Below are 14,603 nucleotides of genomic sequence, written 5' to 3' on the forward strand. Positions count from 1 at the left end.
GGATCTTCTACAACCCCTTAAACCTCCTTGGTTCTCTCACTTTAGTGGTAAAGTGAGGAAGAGTGAATAATGGTTGTAGGGACCCAAAACCTAGTATTTATAATACTGTCCTGCACTCAAAACCCTAAACCACAATAGGTTGAGCCAGCATATCCCTAAGCTTGAGAGTGGACCGAACCGGTTCATGCAATTTGACTCTCACCCATTTAATCAACCCGAATAATTAATTTAGCCCATAAATCCAACAGCAAGGGGAGCACCCCGATACAGGGGAAACGCCCCCAAAAGGGGCATGGTGGTCATTGCACCCCCTTTCTGTGGCGCAGGAGTAGCATGGAGCATCCTTTGGTCAAATAGCTAACAAATTAGTTTATGATTCAACAGCTAATGTGGCCTTGCCTTCTGTGGGGTCTTCTCTTCACTCATTAGAGTTAAAAGACTCATTTCTGAAAGGACAAGGCCTCCAAGGCCCCAAAGGCCTGACCCACACATCAACTTTAAAAGAGAAATTAATCATAGCAAAATTTGTCTAGTGAATGTCTTGGGTTACTTTAATTTGTGGGACCCTAACCGCCGGCAGAATCAGAAGTGGGAGTCTTAGGGCTTTTTTTTTTGTTCCCTTAGTCGCCAGCTGTGTAGATAAATTCTTCAGAGGGAGATCATTATTTGGCTGTGCTGGTTACTATGTTAGTGTGGGACCAATTAGGGGAAATACAACCATCTAATTAGTGGGTAGGGTGGTTTATATCTCACATTGTATGTCAGGTTGTAGAGATGCGCATTCAGGCAAGTGTGGGTTACGTCAGCCCTCTCGTGTTTATTATCTCTTCTCTCCTTTGTGAAAAGAATCCCTACCCTTTGTTATAGGAGGAAAGAAGTTAGCACAAAGAGCTTTGGCATATATATATATATATATATATTGATTGGGTTACCTACAAGGGTAGTGTAATAAGAAATCGACATGCAACACTAATGAGGAGTTTGAAAATGAAAATGACATCATCTATACAAAGTCCACATGGTTAGAATAAGAGAGAGTGTGTCGATGCAGGTCCCACAATTTATTACGTGAAAAGGTATAAAGAAATCTATACAAGATCATTATAGCAATCTTTTTCCTATATAATATTTTGGGGCTTAGTTTTGGTGGAGAGCAATTAAAACACATCCGACGTGCATTTAGATCTTCTATCAAAATCAAAACTGTCAAGACTAAAAGAAAATAAAAATTGAAAAAGATATTTGGGAGGGGGGGAGGAACATTTATGATGAACGGAAATCTACAGGCAAAGATAATGGGCACCTAGATCTATAACGGGGTAATAAATCATGTTGGATTCAGATTGTAAAATTGTAGGAAGAATTAGACCCAACTTCTCATGTTCACATACGTGTCAAGTTTCACACACGTGGTAAAACAAAGCATGAAAAGCATTAAGTGCACAAAATTATAAGGTTGCATGGACATTACATGGGAGCAAATGAGATAATTAATGATTGATCAGTTTGAGTTTGAAATTTTTTACACATGAATTATTTTGACAATTTCCTAGATATCCAACGATGAACTGAAATATCTTTCAAACATGCCTACACATTTCAGTAGTGAAAAGAATGTAGACATAGTTCTCTTCAGGTTTTCTAAAATTTGATAACCTTTAAGCATAAATAAGTAGAATCTGAGTAGGGTTGCAATAAACCATATGATGGAGTCTTTTCTTATGCATATTGTAATATTTTCAATATTTTTTTATGTTATTTATAAGTAAAATATTTCAACCATCTTATCTATTTAACCCACTAATGAACTAATTTTTAAATAAAAAAATCTAGTCGGCCATCTGATACATGAGGGACCATTTGATGGAGCCATCCATGATCCATATCTTTCTCTAATCCTTTCCCCACAAAATCTTACATTTCCTTCTTCTTCTTCTTTTGTTTTTTGTTTTTTTTTTTTTTTTTTTTTTTTAAGAAATATTCCTCATGTAACCATGCATAGTTATACGTAGTTGTCGCCATGATGTAGATCATATAATACTACGATAATAACATCATTATATAGTACATAAATTTATGTACTTTTATTTTTGTTTGGAATAAAGAAGACTGTTCCTATTGCACAAAAAGAAGACAAGATCAGGGTTATGATCACTATCATGCAATTTTTATGTAATATATATATAAATATATATATATATATATATGTGTGTGTGAAAAAAAATAAAAATAAAATATTAATCATGTTGTTTTGTTATAATAAGATTTTCTCCATATATATTTATTTATAAACCTCCGATACTCCTATTAGTTTTTTATTAATTTGACCTACATTCCTAGTATGAACTCCATCCTTAAATATATATAACTCAGCTAATACTTTTTTTTTTTTTGGGTATAAACAATTAAAGTAGTACAATACAAAAGGTCAATTAATTATCTGAGAACATATGTAGCTCCATATGGGGAAGGGAGGCTAGAAAACCTCTTCAAAACATTGTTGCTTCCCACGTAGTTACTAAAATACTATTCTATATATGCATTTTAGGTTTACATGGATCATTACTCATTTAGTTCTTCAAAGGGTTGGTGTTTCATTCAACTAATGAAGAAGAAAACAAAATCCCAAGGATCAAGACTAAGAGAGAGAAGACAAATCTATTAACCTTTTTCTTAATTTCCTCTCTCCCTACGTGGGTAGTGATGGTGATCATTTCATCTTATGAAGAATATGAAATTCTAAGTTTGATCCTCACTCCTCCAATAATAACCAGCCCTTCTTCATCATTATGAAGTTTTCATTAAAAAATTAGAAGAAGGTGATAACCTCTTTAAATTTATTTAAAGAAAGTTGGTAGTTGGTAGTTGTTACCGATCAGCATCATATACAACACAAAGCCCTGATAAAGGTTTTTATTTAATAATAATAATAATAATAATAATAATAATAATAATAATAATAATAATAATAATAATAATAATTATTATTATTATTATTATTATTATTATTATTATTATCCTGAAAAGGGTTAGGTTGTATAATTTATGGTATTCTCAACTTGTAATCATATTAAATTGCTTTCCAATGGGGTTGGTAACTTAGTAAAAGGAAACACTTGTCCTATCATCATTCAAGTCGGCTGAATTTAGATTTCAGTTGGCATGTTCCACTATTGCTTGTTGATTCTAAGAAGTGTTAGTTACCATATGGAGGCTTTTCAACATCGGAGCTATGATCACTATTATCGAGCACATCTTTTTTCACCGTCCAGATGAATAGGCCAGATATAGAACTGATCACTCAATCACTCACTCGCCCATCTCTTCTACTTCTTCTCTAGCTTCAAAATGGATAGGTGGAGAGTGGCACTGGTCAGAACGATTGGGGATGGATGGACCCATGACTTACAGGTCCCACCAAAGCTAAATTAAACAAAAACTATTAGCTTTTATTGGGTTGTTTTGGTTTCGGTTTATTCGGTCAGTCTTATCAGTGCAATTGGGCCAGACCAAAACTAATTGATAACATAAAATTTTCTAAAACCAAATCGAAATTGAACTAGTAAGAAATTCGGTAGGTCCGGTTTGATTTTTCTATTTTGGTTTGGTATGGGGTTTTTTTTTTTCATAAAAAAATATTTATATTAGAAGAACAGGGGCTGATCTTATAAGTTACCATGCATTCATAAACTGTTCATGACAATTTGGATAGACCTGAAATTTTAAGCATAGGTAGACCCTGAGGTTTTGTGCTCACATGTCAAGTTTCAACCCAATCCAAGGTGGCTTAGTGGCAAAATAAAGAAGCTTTTCTTGCATATACATACATGGGAAGAAATGCCAATATATGAGAGGGTATATTAAATCTGGGTCTAAAATTTGAGAAGATGTTAATTCACTCCATATTATAGATATTTATCAATAAGAATAGCTACATATATCAGCATTCTATGTGGCAAAACTATGGGGGCTTGTCTATAAGGAAATCAGTCCGAGTGGGACTTTTACCCTTTGAAGACATGATTCTTTTATTGACGGAGTTTTAAGAAAATTTTCTGCAATTTAAGAAAAAAAAAAAAAAGGAGAAAAATCCATGTATCATATGATGAAAGAAATGTAATCAGAACTTCTTGTTGGCCCTTAGACATGTGATGTGTGACAAAACCATCTGATGGAAGAACAACATTTAGGTTTTATATTTATGTGTTTGACTCTCTTGTCTATATAGGTTTCATTTAGTTTCAAAGGAAATTCAAGAGATAGGAAGTAAAAATTTTCAAACCTAAGAAAGAAACCTTTGTAATTATTATCTAACAAGAATGTATAAATCACTTAAAACTTTTACTATTTTAGTGATGATACCTTTTAGGAGTGTATTTTTTTATTTTACTTTTCAAACCAAAAAGCTCCTTTTGGTCGAAAGGAAAATTAAAGGGAATGGAAGTGAAATTTTTGAACTTAAAAAAATTAAACTTTACTAATCATTACCTAACAAAATTGCAGCAAACTACTTAAATTTCTTATTATATTTGATTTTTTCTTTTTCTTTTTTTTGGCAAAGATTTTTATTTTACTTTTAGACATAAGGTGTTTGGAGGCAAGTAAAGTAAAATATAATAACCAAATATGAAATGAATTTAAGTCAAAGAAATAATCATGTTGGGTAACGATTACAAAAGTATTCCGTTCAAGTTTGAAATTTTCACCACTCTTCCCTTTTATTTTCCTTGCAAATAAATGGAGTAAAAAGGATTTGAATGCAAAATAAAGTAAAATTTAATAACCAAATATAAAATGATTTGAAATTTGTCATTGTGATGCATATGAGAGCCAACAATGACCACACTGGTAGAAATGGATCTGAAAGGGCCAGTGATTGCGCTGCATTATTCAAATGCTTAAAACACAATACTTCACATCTTTCAGGAGTAATTTCTCATCAGGTGATGGTGCAATTTTGGTCACAGCTAATATGATTGCTCCACCTTTGGCTAGATTTTGCAGCTCTATATTATGTTCCAAATTGTTGGCAAAGAAATCCCACCCCCATGCCCTTGTTGCTTCTTCAGTTTGAAAAAGATGGTGTGGAGCTCATAGTTTGAGTAGTCAGATCGGCATCAGTTTTGTTCGATCTCAATTCTTGGCCGATACCATATCACAGGATCAGTATGGGCAAAGGATAATAAGGTTAAAAAATCAGTTTTTTAATGACAACCAAGGGTGCGATACGGATTCCAATATCTTAAGCCCTGGTGGAGCTTCATAATTTTCGAAAAGAAAACCTACTTTCAACATACTTAATGGAACATTCAAGTTTAAAAGGGTTGTTTCTAATTAAAAAGTTGAGGTTCGCAATGAATGAAGATGGAAACAACACGAGGGCGTTTTGACATCACAAGAAAATAAAGAACTTTATTATTGCCGTAAGTATTTAGTAATGTATGAAAAAGTCAACTTTTTACCAACAGAGAAAAAAAAGTCAAATTTACTTTTTAAATTTTTTGGAAAAGTAGTCAATCTACTTGGGATAAAGGAAGAGATGAAAAATGGGTGCTACCTGCAAGTTTGAAAATGAGTCTTAAATTCCCAATTTCAGTTAAAACTAAACTCTAATATTTTATTCTAGGGTTGCAGCTAACTGCAAGTATCAACTGCTTTCTCACCAAACTCATATTGAATAAAGCAGGTAAAGAGAGACAACAAAGTCAAAAAGAAAGTATTGACTTCTGTTTAGCCAAACATTCCTGACAAATATTTTACTGCGTCTCAGGGCCCCCAGCAGCAACAGAGATAACCTTCAAATGCATATGCAAGGTGAACCCATGGCAGGAAGTGGAACAGGTCAATTGATGTCACAGAGCTAAGCCAATCCTTGACAATTTTTGCCTTTTTCAGTAGCTTATCTGAACAAGTAAAGGTGCAAGCATTGATCACATTTAGGGGGGAAAAAATGGTGTGATAGAGACCGGAACCAAAGTTGTTGATATGGTTTAGCTATGGGAAAAGGACCTTTTGCTATTTTAAATGAAATGCATGGAAATATATCAAATGGAATTCTACCCTTCTACAGGAAGCAAATCTTGACCCAACCCATTCCAGAGGTTCCTACCCTTGTCAATCTCAGGTTGGCACTATTTGGCATAGCTGCCCAACCCACTTCATAATTGTTTGAAGACCAGCAGGTTGTTCTCTGTTTTGATTATCAAAAATAAATAAATAAATAAAATAAAATAAAATTTTATCCTCTCAAGCTAAATACCCACCATGGTCAATGATATTTCCTGCTTTCCAAGGCATGGAAGAGTTTCTCTTTGTTACTTGCACATCAAACTGCAATTGCCATAAGGTTGTTGCTTTAAAGATGGAAGATCCAAAAAATATTTCTTTGAACTGATGGTGTATTTGGTTCAATACATTTCTTGTAACTACAACTGGGAATTTTAGTTTATAAATATTACAGAGATTAATCGGACCAATCTTCCTAAACACCAGATTCACACCAGCTCACAACAGATCCATAGTAAGACAAATTTACCTCGCTAGAGGACACTAAAGTAAAACTAACCTAATAGGTATTTGTACAATTCAGATTCATTATGCTGTCCACTTTTCCTCTGATAGGGGGTGGGGTGGGGTGGGGTTTTTTTTTTTTTTTTTAGGGCGGTGGGGGAAGGAGAGGAGAGAATATAGTAATGGTACTTCAATGAAGTACCTCAAGGATGTATGCCAGCACCTCAAGGAGCTTGGACTAATTTCCCATATTCTGTTGAGGATTCCTAAACTGATCAAAGTCTGAACCTGGTTGGCTGAAGTAACGTTGGCGCAAGAAGAGGAACAATGCAGTCAAAGCAGCCATAGTATATGGAAATACAGTCCAAATACCCTGTGCATATTAATGCAAGTTATGTGCTGTTCTTTCCCCCCGCCAAAAAAAAAAAAAAGGGTTATTGAAGGGATATTTTGTAATACCACAGCTGTAGCAACACTAGCAATGGCCATCACAGGGCGCTCTCTCAACAAGAATCCAATCCCTAACTGAGGTTCAAAATCAGAAAACAAAGCAGTGTTAGTTAGGAAGCAAGTGAATTGAGTATAAATCAAAAGACTGATGCTGAAGGAGACGGAAAATTTTGATAATTCCAACGTAGATAATGACACTAATTCATCATATATTTGCCCATTTTAACTTTTTGCCTTGTAAATGGGAAGGTTTTCTATCCAAGTATTACAAGTTCATTTCCTGGACAATTTGCCTCTTTCCACCACATGACGGGATGGCATTGCTGCTACAGATTGTCCACATAAGCAAAACATTAGGATTAGTCATCAGGTACTCTGGACAAAGTCACCAAATCCAGACCAACTGCATAAGCTACCATGTGCTCTAAAATTTCTCACACTAGCATCCACATCAAAAATTAAGAAAGAAGTATCAGAGAAGAGGGCTTTTGCCATGCAGGGGGCTGTTGTAATGAAACTTGACACATGATGGAAGGATACCCTTACACATGTAGCCATTGTGGGCCACTGCATAACCTTCCACCTGTAAGATTCATGGTTCATGAAGACCATTTTCTGCATGGCTTCCCTTATAAATCCTTGCCAAAATAAACATGGAGGACACATAATTGTGTGGAAGTTTTGAGCTATTTGTCACATAATTACACCTATGATTCGGTCTTTTCTGAATTAGGAGAGCAACCTATGAAATCATTATTCTGATAACTATTAGGAAGTACATTCAGGATTGGGCAGAGGTTGCAAGGCCCATAATATCACTCTCATATGAAACAACTTGGATCTCTCCAAGTGGACCATCCATCAAATTCAAATGTTGACGGTTGAGCACAGGAAACACTGTCTTCCTCAAGCAGCGAGTATTTAGAGACAGCTCGGGAGACCCATGCAGGTCTCCTCTGGCCCATTTGGATTAGTTAGTAGTAACCCTGCTAAGCTGTAATCAAGGGTGACCCTCTTTGGCTTCTGATGAGCCTACTATTTGTGTGTTTAGAGATTGATGGTCAAAAGGCATTCTGGGGGCTTCCTCACCTCATCTGAAACACATAAGTTGGCCTATTAATGATCATCTAGTTACATTGGATTCCTAGGTTGGCACACTCTAATGTTGCAAAATTTCCAAAACAAGGGCCAGATAAGAGATTCATGTGCTCCCTCTCATCATACTATGATTATTGATTGGAATGTCATTCTATTTTGCTATGCCATTATTTATTTATATATTTTTTTGGATTTCCCCCTCTCGTAGGTTTCCACACCTCTTAGTTTATGCAAGTATTTGTCATCCATAAAATGGTTTTTTTGGGGACCGAGGATTGGGGAAGGAACATAACTGTCTATGCTATTTTTATTATGCTACTTGAAGAGTTGCAGTCCTTTTATGCATTTTTAACTGCCCCTAAGAAACCATATGCCTATTCACGGTCAAAAAGACACCATATGAAAATAGTAGTATCTTAGGGACAGAACATTAGAATGATGATGGAAAGAATATAGTTTACAACAATCTAAAGACTCAGCTTTTGAGTACCACAACGCTCTTCGAATGGCAACAAATAAGAGCAGATAATTCAATATATACATTTAGGCATTTTAGGACATATCTGTATAAATATTTATAATGCGCAACAATTTCTCCAATTAAATGAGTGGGTGAACATTCTTGAGATCAACTTATATATTTCAAGTAAAGGAGTCAGTTATGTGTTTAGCTATAGGATGAAATGCAAAATTTATTAGAAGGGGAAGGAAAGGCTTCTAGTTGACTTATTTGGACTTTAGAGATCACATATCAGAAATCCGAGGGTTTGTTTTCATTATTTTACTGTAGGGGAATATCTTTTAGGTTTTTGTATAGCGTTTCTTTATCTGGCGTTGGATAGTTCAGGGGTCCTTCAATTTTCCTTTTTATTAATAAAATTTGACATAAAAAGAAGAGGCAAATTAGAATTTAATACAGTATGCAAGTATAAAGGAACTACTGTCTATCATGGAAGAAGCATGAAGTTTGAATAAAACGGTAGATATTAATAAAATGTAAACAGTAACAATATTTTGTTCTACTACATTCATAGAAAGCAACAGAATTAGATTACCTGAATGGGGAGAGTGATCAAGCCACCAAAACAAACGCCAGCAAAAAAACACTCTGAAGATATCCCCTGTTTTGAGGTTGGCATGTGGCAAGTAAGATGACTGTTAGGATAAAGTGTATTCACATTGGTTTCAGATCAAAATAATGTTGCAGTTAATTAATGCAAAACAAACATTTAAATCATCAAGAAAATGTGTACAATTTAACTGGGCTGAATGTGAAAAATATGATGAAAGATACAACACTGACAACCTCAAATGTTCAAACAAGACCCTGAAAACAAAAGCTAATTGTCATACAAAAATAAAAATAATAAAAAAGCAAAGTTGTGCTGGAATGCTTTCTTCATCAACCATGACATACCAATGTATGACAGCCACACACCAGTGCAAATATGTCAGGAAACTGCAGGTACAAAATTAGGATGGTCAAACAGACAAGGATACAGCCTTCCCAACCAGGATGGCTTTCATCCACCAGCCAACGTTAAACATATAATAATACAAATATATATATGTAGAGAGAGAGAGAGAGAGAGAGAGAGAGAGAGAGAGAGACCTGGAAGAGCCAAAAAAAAGAAAAGAAAAGAAAAGAGGATTCATACTAGGAATTGATCTATTACATAACCAGGTCATACAGAAGGGATCCCCAACACTTCCACAATCAGGGCCTTAAGGAATTTCTATCACGTTGCCCATTCAAACCTTGCCAAATTTATAGTCACCTGTTATTCATATTAAGGGCAAAAGTTCTCAGAACCAACAGAGGATTCTATGTCCAGAGACATTGAGTTTCTTATTCATTTTTTTCTAAGGAAGAGAAAAAAAGGGATAAAAATTTCATGTCGCTTGGCGTAGGATACACTGTTGGTTCAGAGAAATTTTTCCTTATATTAGATTTAAAAGGCTTGCATCCTACTAGTAATAACTGTTGGCAACTCTTCCAGTTCTGTCCCCAGTCTGTCAGGCTCCATTTGTTTCAACAGAAAATATTTTAGAGTCTTAAAAGCAAAAGAAAATTGTATAAGAATAAAAATAATAGAAATTATTACATTTCTACTGAAATGACATACAAAAACTTACACCCTAAGGAGTAGCTCAGCTGGCAAGTACTAATACCTCACAATTAAGAGGTCATGAGTTCAACTCTCCTTGGGCCTACCTATAAAAAAAAAAATACAAAAACTTTGCAAGCAACATCCAATAAAATTTTCATGGAAGCCATTTCCCCAAAAAGTGGTTATATATCGGTCAATGTCATAAATGCTATGGTGCCGCCCACGGAGGACACTGCTCAAAAGGCTGGATCTTCTACTTCAATCTTCACCATAGTTTTTTTTGGGGTGAATAAATAATTCATTAACCAAGAGGAAAGAAAAGAAAGACATACAACCCCTGAAAAGGGGGGGGGGGGGACGAGGGAAAACAACAAAATCCACCCTCAAAGAGAGGCGGTCCTGATGACAGAGCTAGGAAGCTCCCAGGAGGCTACAATGTGACAATTTCAAGGGGATGGAGTACATGGAGTACATGTGGCGGAGACCTTTGCAATCTTAGATTTCACATCAAAGAAGATGGAGTTCCAAATCTTCCCAAGTGGCCTAGAGTTTGAGGTCCATTTCCTATGATTTCTTTCCATCCAAATTTGGTTTAGAGTAGCATAGAAAGCCAGTTTGCCTACCAAAATACATATGGTCTTCCCTTGGAATGTCATATCGACCCATATCCACTCGCTATGAGAGGGGAGGATGCGTCTATGGGAAGGCCAACATTTGGACAACACCATATTTGATATTCCAAATGGAGGCGGAGACTAAACAGTAAAAAAATAGGTGATCAATGTCTTCAAGCTGAGCATTGTAGAGGTGGCACAGGGCGGGGGTTGAAATTCTTCTCTAGATGAGGAAGGCTTGCGTGGGCAGGCAATCTGAGAAGATCCTCCAAGCCGTGGCGAGGGATGTGGTGTTTGAACCAAATGAGCCTATGCCAAGGAGAGGAGAGGCCATGGGCTCTAACAAAATTCCACGCCGACTTGGAGCTGAAGGTGCCTGAACTAGATGGGATCCAAACAGTAAAATCTTGATTCCTCTGAGGAGTCCTAGTGATGGCCGACAAGGAGTTCCAGTCCTCTACAAGATGGGGATCATCAGGTGCCGAAGGAGACCAATAGCCATTAGCTATAATATCAGCAACACGAGCATGCTTTGGGATTCTGGAACTATATCTAATTCTGGCATTGAGGATATGAGAAGAAACCCCAAAGGATGCCAATGATCAAGCCATAAAAGAGTAGAGGAACCATCCACGATCTCAGAGGAAATAGTTGTGTATGCAAGGGATCTAAGAGAGAGCATCTCGCGCCAAACCCAAGAAGCATCCGAGGGAATCTGCACCTACCAGATAGTGTCAGATCTGAGAATAGAAGAGTATGCCCATTGAACCCAATTACTCTTCTTGTTGGAAACCAGCTTCCATGTAAGCTTGAGGATCCCTGTAGAATTAACATCCTTTATATGCCTTAACCCCAAACCTCCTTCAAATTTTGGCCAGCAAACAGAAGCCCAACTGAGAGGTCTAAGGAATTTAGGGCACTCGGTTCCTTTCCGGAGGAATCAAAAATGGATTCCATCTTAGAAGAGATTGACTTTGGCAAACCATAAATACCAGATCAATAGATGTAAGAGGCTTGCAGGACAGACCTGATTAGCTCTAAACAACCTGCATAGGAAAGCAATTTTCCTTTCCAAAGTTGGAGGCGCTTTCTAATGAGGTCAAGCATTGGGGAGCAATGATGGGTAGTGAGCCTTGCAGGAATCAAAGGCAAACCCAAGTACTTGACAGGAAGCTGGCCAAGAGTAAAGCCTGTCAACTCCAAGAAGAAAGCCTTATCAATATCAGAGACTCCAGCCAAGAAGATTAGGGATTCGCTAGGGTTGATGCGGAGGCCCGACATGGAGGCAAACAGATTCAGGCAAAGCATAATAGTCTCCACGGAAGAAGAATCAGCCCTAGAGAAAATCATCAGATCATCAGCGAAAGCCAAGTGGGTGATCTTGGTTGCCTTGCACTTGGGGATGGCAGAAATGAGCTGCTGCTCAGTGGCTATTTGCAGGGATCTGGAAAGGACTTCCATAGCAAGGAAAAAAATATAAGGAGACATAGTGCACCCCTGGCGGATTCCCACAAAGGCGGAGAAGTACCTGACTGGGCTACTGTTTACTAAGACTGAGAAGCTAGGAGAGGCAACGCATTGGTGGATCCAATTGGAGAACATTGGCGGGAAACCCATCTTGCTTAGAATTGAGAGGATGAAGTCCTATCTCAGGGAATTAAAGGCCTTGTGAATGTCAATCTTCAAGAGAACTATTGGCGAGTGGGATTTTCTGTCAAAGCCTCTAACAATCTCATGACAGAGAAGGATGTTGTCACCAATACTTCTACCTAGGATGAAAGCCGATTGATTATCACTGACTAGGGAGTCAACCACAACTTTTAGTATGTTGGCAAGGATCTTTGCAATATGCTTGTAGATGAGGTTGCACAAAGAGATTGGTCGAAGTCATTCATCGAGTCGGCTCCTTTTTTGGGGATGAGGCAAAGGAAAGTGTGGCTAATCCCTTTGATTTGGCTAGGGTTGAAAAAGAAACTCTTGACAGCCTTTATAAATCATCTTTGAAAAGCTCCCAACAGGAAGTGAAGAATCCCATATTGAAACCATCAGGGCCCGGAGCTTTGCAAGCTTTGTGAGAGAGGATCGCAGCTGAAAATTCTTCATCGGAAGGGATGGCTATGAGCAAATTATGCATATTCTTCGGGATGAACTTGTCAATAGTGCCATCAAGATGGGGCAGGCTAGCAAGGCATCTAAGCAGAAGAGGTTCTTGAAATAATCAACAGTCACCTCTTTAATCTCATCAACTTTGGAAACTTGGGTGCCATCGGAGGAGGGAAGCATCTGGATGGAGTTGAAGTTATTTCTGGCTTTCAGAGAGCGATCGAAGTAAGCTGAGTTTGAGTCTCCCAGTTCCAACCAATTAATTCTGGACTTTTGTTTCAAAAAACTCTCCTCTTAGGCAAGCAGGGAGGAAAGGTTTTTAGATTCCACCTTCTCAAGATCAGCTAGAGAAGCGTTGAGGTGGTCTGATTGGAGCTGGGACTAAATGGAAGCAAGCTTATTCCTACAATCAGTAACAAGAGAGGAGATATTCCTGAAGGAGTTAGTATTCCAAGCCTTGAGGGTCTCTTTCACATTCCGAAGCTTTCTAGTCAAGGTAATAAGAGGGGGGGGGGTGGAGAAGGCATTTACAAGTTTGGTCCAGGCTTCCTTTACAATGGAAGGGAAGTCAGGATGGGAAGACCACATATCAAAGAACTTGAAAGGTTTGGGACCAAAGGAGGTGTAGGGGTGAACAAGGAGGGAAATGAGGCTGTGGTCCAAAATGTCTAGGGGCTCAAAAGAAGCATGGGAAGAAGGGAAGGAAAAGAGCCAAGCTTCATTCACCAGGACCCTATCAAGCTGGACCCTATCAAGCTTGCAAGCAATGCGGGCATCGCCCGATCTTTTATTATTTCAAGTGTATTTGATACCCGACCATCTAAGGTCATCTACAGCAATGTCATCAGTACACTCATTAAAAGCATCAAGGTTGGCAGCATTTAGGGGGCCTCCACCCTATTTTTCATGACTGAACCTTACACAATTAAACTCCCCTGAAATCCCCCAAGGGTTGGACCCAATCTTCACCATAGTTGTCAAAGCGCTAAGAGACTCAAGGCTTTGGAGGGCCTTCCTAAGTACTTAGGTGATAAGGCAACCTCTAGGCGACCTAAGCGTGCATGAACGATTTTAAAACATGGATATTGTTTTGTCCCAATTCTCAAACTCAAAGGGACATAAACCATGTAGTGGGGTTCATGGACACAACTGTCCACCCTAAAGTCCCTTTTGGTGTACTAGAAGTCTGTAGCATAAGGACAAACAAGTTCACCATCGCAGAACAAGAAAGAAATGATTCAGAAAATCAAGCAAAATTTTTGAGATTTTTATTTGATGTTGTTAGAGTTGTTCCAAATAATCAAAGAATAAAAAAAAATCTATTGTAATAAAAGAAATCCATAAAAGGGTTCTGTGATGGTCATATAAATCCATAATGTAAGCTTCTAATCCTTACATTATTATTGTATATCTTCATAATTATAATTAATATATTTATGTGATAAACGACTATATCTATAGTGTTTTTAAAATTTTTCTTTTTGATTAATGACTATATATATATATATATTTATTTTTTTTTTGTAAACACACACAAATCATAAGGGTAGTGGAGCGGAGGAGGTGAGGAGTCACACGACACACGGAGACATTCTTGAGACTGCTCGTTGGAAAAGGACAAATGGGCGCAAATTGATAAATATCACCAACCAATTGTAATCTATTTTCCCTTTTCCTTCCTTATCCCCTTTTTTTTTTTTTTTTTTAGTTTTCCCTA

General features: G+C 37.2%; 1 protein-coding gene across 2 annotated transcripts in view; it reads right to left on the bottom strand.

Annotated features, from left to right (window-relative positions):
• Positions 1-6,663: 6,663 nt before the first annotated feature.
• LOC122089100 overlaps positions 6,664-14,603 on the bottom strand; it is a 22,583-nt gene continuing 14,643 nt past the window's right edge. For both annotated transcript variants that reach the window (XM_042658561.1, XM_042658562.1), the window contains exons 8-10: positions 9,114-9,179; positions 6,970-7,035; positions 6,664-6,883 (exon numbers count right to left, since the gene is read on the bottom strand). In XM_042658561.1, coding sequence (XP_042514495.1) covers positions 6,749-6,883; positions 6,970-7,035; positions 9,114-9,179 — 267 coding nt within the window. In that variant the 3' untranslated portion in view covers positions 6,664-6,748. The remainder of the gene's footprint in view (positions 6,884-6,969; positions 7,036-9,113; positions 9,180-14,603) is intronic.

This window comes from Macadamia integrifolia, chromosome 9, assembly GCF_013358625.1.
Source record: "Macadamia integrifolia cultivar HAES 741 chromosome 9, SCU_Mint_v3, whole genome shotgun sequence".
Lineage (NCBI taxonomy): Eukaryota > Viridiplantae > Streptophyta > Magnoliopsida > Proteales > Proteaceae > Macadamia > Macadamia integrifolia.